The 7,400-nt window shown below is 37.5% G+C and overlaps 1 protein-coding gene across 1 annotated transcript in view; it reads right to left on the bottom strand.

Moving 5' to 3' along the window:
• LOC108797253 (beta/gamma crystallin domain-containing protein 3-like) overlaps positions 1 to 7,400 on the bottom strand; it is a 48,689-nt gene that overhangs the window by 28,423 nt on the left and 12,866 nt on the right. Inside the window, exons 8-10 of the mRNA XM_018568824.1 lie at positions 6,772 to 6,804; positions 3,845 to 3,954; positions 1,216 to 1,342 (exon numbers count right to left, since the gene is read on the bottom strand). Coding sequence (XP_018424326.1) covers positions 1,216 to 1,342; positions 3,845 to 3,954; positions 6,772 to 6,804 — 270 coding nt within the window. The remainder of the gene's footprint in view (positions 1 to 1,215; positions 1,343 to 3,844; positions 3,955 to 6,771; positions 6,805 to 7,400) is intronic.

Below are 7,400 nucleotides of genomic sequence, written 5' to 3'. Positions count from 1 at the left end.
TCCTTCAATTTTTAAACTTGTTTCCCCTGTTCCAGAAAGATCTTTGTTGTGTGGCACACTGGAAGAGACACAGCCTCTAATGATCACCAAAGCCCTCTAAAGCAGCTATGTCCTCAATGGGGAGATTCTTCCTCACTTACTGCTCTGTTTATACCCATTAGATAGATAGAAAGTATCAAAGATCTGCAACACAGCTGATCTGCTGCTTGTGGTTCTACCATCATGTGTTTTTTTTCCTACCTTGCATGTGGTATTTCACTTCCTGGTTGATATAGTACCTACATGGCCGGTTCCTGCCCAGCCTGTCAACTTGCTATTTAGCTGTGCATAGACCAACACCCATTGCCTGAGCAGTAGGTTCATTTCCTCGCCCAAGGTTCCAGTCATTGTTAGTTCCTGCACTTCTACATTCCTGTTCCTTTATTTACCGACTTCTTATATTTTGATTACTCTTGTTTGTTACCCATTTGGCCTGTCCCCATTTCCAGGATTGCCTTTTGACTTTGTACCATGTTCTGGTTCTATTCCTGCTCAGATGCCATCTGACCAGGTGTATCGGAAGGATGCAAACTGATAAAAAGGAAAGTCCATCGCTCCTATCCGGGTGCTCTGTTGAAGATCTGGTGGCCTGTGCTCACACCCTCTCCATACATGCAGATAGCAGAGGACCCACTATTCTGTTGGTCCTTGACAGACAGTGTAGGGAAATCTCATCAATAAGGACACAGACAGTATAAATTTTGCTGGGGTTGGGTTTTAATGCCCAAAAACATTTGCATCAACAGAAGGAAGATCACATTGTAGTAGATTCAATTGACATATCAAGCCTATATAACAATGTCTATAATGACTGAAGATAAAACTGTTGAACCATCCTCAATTTTCAATCTTGTACATAATCCACTGCTACTGTAATCAAGTGGTTGGTGGGACAGCATTATGGACCAATTAAGTCTGATAGCACTTCAATTAGCCCACCCCCAGTGAGAACCACCAAGAAACATAGATGGCTATACCATCACTGAAGCATTCATTTTTAGCCCATAGGACTAATGGAAAGTTTTTTCGCACATGTGTGATACAGCATTCAAATCCCATCAAATAAGCAGCAGAGACTTGGAAATTGACTGACTGGCTAATATTTTACAGGATAATGTCTTCATTTGTTGTTCATTGTGCAAAATGTAATATGTGATGTGAACACAGATGTCTTACATAATCTATTGGCTGGATGTATTTGATCTCAGGTGCAGGACATCCACAAGAAGCCAAGTCAGGGAAATGCCCCTCTTCTAACACGCACACATTGTCACATGCATTAGCTTGGTAGCACAACAGCCAGCTGGAAAACACAACAGAGGGATTATCACATTTTTAAATGATAAAACACATGGTTAAATAAAAAGTCCACCTGAAACAATCAGTCTCATAAGCATTTCATACAGTGAGAACATATTGCATATCACTTTATAGAGTACAAGAAATACTATCATCAGTCCTTGCCACACTGGAGCCCAAAATCTAATGTGCCTGCCAGAGTCATTTATAAAATAGATTAGTTTCCATTACAGCTTTAACCCCTTCATGACTGAGCTTGTTTTTCGTTTCTGTTCGTAAATGACTGACACACTTTTGACATTTTTGCTGTGTGATTCTTCCACATCAGTAATATGCTTTCTTACAAAGTGCACCCACTTTAGAGGACAGATAGGGCTATATATTTATATCACATATGTGTTTCTAACGCCTCACTTAGGACAAATAAAATATTTTAAAAAAGAGGAAAAAACTTTAAAAAAACACATTTTTCCCAGTTTTGATTTGTAGTATTTTTTTTACAAAACCAGCACAGCTAAAAAAAAAAATCAATAAATACATTCATTTATTTGTCCCTTATTCTTAATTTTTTTACACTTAGTTTTTTTTTTTACACTTTTCACTTTTTTTTAAACTTAAAAATGTTATTTTATTTATTTAATTATATCAAGCAGTCATTGTGAATTAATCTCACTATTACTGCTTGATAAATTAATACATTTTTGGTTATTATCAGGCTGCTTCAAACTTCAGAACAGTCGATAATAAGTTAGTGACACTGATCCTGCAGCAGTTCAGGATTCAGCTGTCACTAGTTTTCTGATTGTTACAACAACGATCAGCAAACTGAAACATTCTTCTTTCAGGAATAGATGCATTATGTATCTATTCCTGAAAGAAAAGAAAAAAAAAAGCCAGTATAGCTTGAGAGAGATATCTCTCGATCTATACGAGCTGTCAGAATGGCAGCAAAAGCCGGCATGTTTGCCGGCTCTGCTGTGACTCTCAGACACCCGATCTTCAGGTATCGGGTGTCTGAAAAAGGTTAACCCTTTCATTAATGGATGCCTCTAAACTTAAGGCATCCATTAATGAATGATAACCGCTGATTCTCAGCGGTTACCAGCCTTCTAGTGCAGCAAATAACTCGTCACGTACAGTGTACGTGACGAGTCATTTGGTCCCTTTGTGGTGGGACGTACAGTGTACGTCTCCCGTCACGAAGGGGTTAAACAAAGCACTAAAATACGTTATCTTGTGATATTAGCATAATATGTGATATTTTACTATTATTATTTTTATCCTGTAAAATGTAAAACTGCTCTTGCTCATTCTGCAGTGTTTCCCAAATACCTCCTCAAGTCCGAACAATAATGCACAGGAGGAAGCTCAACTCCACTGCTGAGACATTACAAACTTCAAATTATATATACCATCTGTAAAGCCTGTAGCACCTATGTCAAGAGGGATTTTAAGTTTAGGATGCCTTTGAAAGTTGCCCAAAACACAATGATCACCGTTAAACTATAATAATACCAAAGACCTAGGGTTATCATGTTAAAATTTAGTGAACCTATGTATTTTCCGAATTTGTTGTTTTTATGCCACCTCCCAAAATCCCTGGCTATTCAAATCAAAGTTTGGCGTTAATCCTTAAAGTGCAACTGAAGCCAAAACTGTTTTTTTAGCTTTGGATTGGAGGGTGGAGAGGTATTAGAACACATTGAAGGTCTGTCTCACCCTCTGTTTATTCTGGTGCACATTATCACTAAAAGTAAAAGTACAGGATTAGATGGGTAATCTTCCAATGGGGACACCAGTTTTGGTGACCTTGCTGACCACCTGGGATTTCCCTTTCTGTTTTGGTTATCGAACAGGAAGTGAAGGGGAATCTCCCCAATAGGTCACAGATAGCAAGGCATTATAAACCTCCCTTACTCTATTATAAACTTTAAAAAAAAGTTTTGTCTTGAGTTCTACTTGAATTAGAAGCGTTGGGTGGGGCAGGCAGCACTCAACCTTAAATTACATTTATAAAAATTATAAAAATTGAATGCAGGCAACTGTTGGTGTGGCAGCTCTCACTTTAGAGGCTTTACAGTTAGTAAAGGGTTGCTTTAAAAGGCAAGTCCAATGAAACCTATTTCAATGTTTTGAGGAGGTGCAAGTGAGTAAAACAATCAAGATTATAGCTCCATCTACCACAGCCATTATGTTTCTTATTTTCTTCAATTATTTAACATTATGGAAAATTTAGACTGCTTAGATCCACGGTGAGTGTGAAGAAAAACTCGGTGGTGCAATCTCAAATCCACTAGCATTTATGCTTACTTATTAAGGCCATTTCAGACAGGAAATAATCTGATTTACCTTTATGAAGGGAGGATTCTTTTCCAACCATGTTTGGTGCAGTGTAGGTGGGTAAATGTTAGAAATCAAATCCTGAACCCTTTGCCGAAATGCGTATTTGTCCTTTCCACTAAAATATGTATTTAATGCATACTGTACAAGTAAAAAACAATTTTACCATCCCCTTAAGACCTTGAAAGACTTGGGCATGAAGGAAATGAAGTCTGACACTTGTTGTGTGAAGTCCATACTCTCCCCTTGGAAATTTGTATTTTCGTATGCTTTTATCTGCAACAAAACATGAAAAAGTCAATTGATTTCTACAAATCCATAGACCTTTTACAAAAAAACACAACATGTAACAAAGATACAGAAACAGAGAGTTTGAGCATTTTTTCATGTGTCTATGCTTTATCTCTGTTTTGTTTTATATCCTGTGTTTTAGGTCTATAACCTGTGACGAACCTCAGCTGAGCTTCAGCGAGAAGTTAACAACCAAGATAATCTTCCAACAAGAAAACAAACCTTGCAAAATGTAACCATCAGCTCAAGATTGTTTTACAAGCTATGTAGACTGAATGGTGATACACATTTGAGGAACCTTACAAAGTTTAGTCTCTGGAGTTAAAAATGAAATTAGTCAAAACAGGACCTGCCATGGAGAAATGGCAGGACCATAAAGGGTAAGGCCAGGATTACACTGCAGACTATAGTCAGGCAGTGATAATACAGGCAGAAACAATAATAAGAATGTGTTAGCACCCGAGGTTTTAATAGATCCTTTCACCAAAAGTATGTTGTATCCAAACATGGGACAAGTCAAGGAGAGAAATTGTAGGTGGTCCTGACAATGTGTCGTCCTGAGGAGGACATGTAGATCATTAACTGCCCCCTGATTTTAGTTGGAGATTTGTCTATGGATGACAAGCAAGCAAACCAAGTTCCACAATTTTGGAAGGACTCTGGACCACCCGCTGGCTGGTAACGATCTTAAGGTTCCCAGCAGGGAGTCCAAGATCTCAGCTCCAGATGTTTTGGTATATGAGGCCCTGTTCCATTGTGGCTGCTTACTGGTACAGCATTATATCATTATATATTCTTGTTTCTATGCATTTCTTCGTATGGTTCAGCCAAAGTCCCAAAAACCTAAATTACAGTTCCTGCAGCAAAATGAGGCATAAAGACCGAAACAGCCAATGATATGAATAGATAAGCCTTTAAGGAGTTTCTGACGGCTCAGCATATTTGATAATGAGAGAAGATATCCATGCTACAAGTTCCATTTAATGTCTATTGTCATTCATAAAAAGACAGTTATAAAGCACTCGGGCACACAGGTGGGTTTAAAGATGAACTCCAGGCAGATAAAGAAGACACAAATTACTGCCGTTCTGTATTAATTAATGAATCATTAAATGTATATTTGTAAATGCATGCTGTTAGTATATGCATTTGACCTGGCATAAGCCTCTAGTAATCCCTTTACAGCAAAGGTCAGACTGGGAGAAGGAGAAGCAGTGCAAGGAGCCAATCGGCTGTGTTTTAGTGCTAGTCAGGGGCATAGTGATCGAAGGAAAGAGCGACAGAGAACTAAGATTTTTAGTCTGGAGTGTCACCAGTCAAAGGCTGGAGGAGTGACCTGTAAGTGTTATTTAACTATAGAGCAAATATCAGGTTTCCTGCCCTGCCACAGGGCTTTGCTGTGTGAATGTCACAACTGGATGAACAGAAAAACCAATCATATGGCAGGTAAAACAGCTCTCTTATACATATTTTATCTGTGTATTTAACTGTTTGCTTGAAGTTCAACTTTAAATTGTTACTTTGCCTGTTTTTCCTGCAATGCTGCAATGTATAAAGCTGTCTTTTGCATTCAGTGGATATTTTACATGTTTTGTTTCCTGTAATGTATAAAGCTGTCCTTTTCATTAAAACTAAATGTTACCGATAATGTATTAGATGTTCTTATACCAAGCATGTGAGAACATTTGAAAATGGCTGCGTTACAACCAGCTGCACCACATATGTATTTACACTGGAGGATACCCGTCAAATAAAATGTTACTACCTAACTCAATTTTTTAAAAGGAACTCAGTTCAGTAGATTATAAATAAGCCATACTTCATACTAAATTACATGTTTAGAAAAATATAAGGACAAAGAAATGCTCAGTTTAAAGCCATCATAAGTTTTATAACTTTTCCCTGAATGTGAAATATCTTAAAGTGAATTTCCACTTTTGCAGTCAAATTTGAGGCAAACCCTCCATATGTTTGTCATGTGTTCCACAGCATAACAAAAATAATTTTAAAATATGTCTTCCCTTTTCCCATTTCTTCCTATTTTGTTGCAGAAGGCAACATGGCTGATTTCGGGTTTTATTCTGAGCACCTTCACAGTGATCTCTCCTTACAGAAAGACTAAGGACAGGACCGTGTTGAATGTGTTTCTCTCATTAACATACAATGCAGAAGCCAGAGTTGTAATTCTTTAATCCTTTGTTAGGATAGGCAATGTTTAAAACTACTTTACAAATTATAATGAAATCAGCCAGCACAGTACAGACAGGGTAAACCCCTCACAGCCCCTCCTATCATTACAAAGAAGGATAAGCCAACTAGAACTTTTAGCAAGTAAGAAGCAATTCAATTGTTTTAAAATAATGTTTTAGCTTTTGCAATGTGAATGGGAACATGCAACAAATATAAAATAGGTGTTATCCCAATTTGGCTGCAAAAATGGAAATATACTTTAAGTTGCACTCAGGAATGATTCTTTTATACATACAGTATATATATAATAAATACTGATGTTATTTCACAAAATGGAAATTTGCATTGTATATTTCCTGGATTTGAAGTTGCACAGCCTCCTGTTAATGCAGATTGTTTATGAAATATTAATTCTTCTAGGACATGTTATGCATTTTTCATAATGACCAAATACTAAAGAGAAGGTCACTTCCAAATAAATTCCAAGTGCAACTTGTTCTCTTTTAAAGAGGGTCGCTATGTGTTGTGAAACAGAATAAAAGCTTCTTCTCTAATTCGGTGTTCACTGTTCCAGGTAGAGTTTCTGTGTTACAAGCAGAAAATAGCACTTACCAAGTGTTTCACTTCGTTCCGTCCAAGCGGCTCCTGAAAATGAAAATGGACCCATTATTTCAGCAACTCTTTCTGCAGCAAGACTACGTTATCACAGGTTGAAATGCTCTTACCGGGAAAGACAATATTAATTATATATTTTTAAAAAACCTGGCGGTGAATTACGCTATTTAGAGCTCTGCTGAAACTCACAGGAAATCTTTAATGCACATTTATTAGGTTAAATAATGCAGTATTGAAATGGTGCAAGCCACTGGAAAACCATAGCTGGTTCGGTAGCTTAGAAGTGTGACACAACAGCATAAGAGCAGGGTAAAATGGTGATTTTTGGCAGCTCAATCACACTATTAAAATGGCTATCACATCAATAAAGCTGAATATACACTATACAATCTGATTGTACAATCTCCTTTTTTAATCTATTATCTACTATGTGGTGCAAGGATCTGCCTTATTTGATAAGAATTGAATGGATTGTTTGGGTTTTCCTCATTTCACATTGTTTTGGTAAATTTAAAGTAATATTAAGGTCTGGGCGTTTTTTACCTTAATGCATTCTCTGCTTTAGGGTGAAAAACGGCCCAGCAACTTTTTTTCTCCTCCAGTTCCCCCCCCCCCCCCTCCCCCCC

Source organism: Nanorana parkeri, unplaced genomic scaffold (genome assembly GCF_000935625.1).
Source record: "Nanorana parkeri isolate BGI_ZX_2015 unplaced genomic scaffold, ASM93562v1 scaffold1250, whole genome shotgun sequence".
Taxonomy (NCBI): domain Eukaryota; kingdom Metazoa; phylum Chordata; class Amphibia; order Anura; family Dicroglossidae; genus Nanorana; species Nanorana parkeri.
This window is presented reverse-complemented; position numbering and strand designations above follow the sequence as displayed.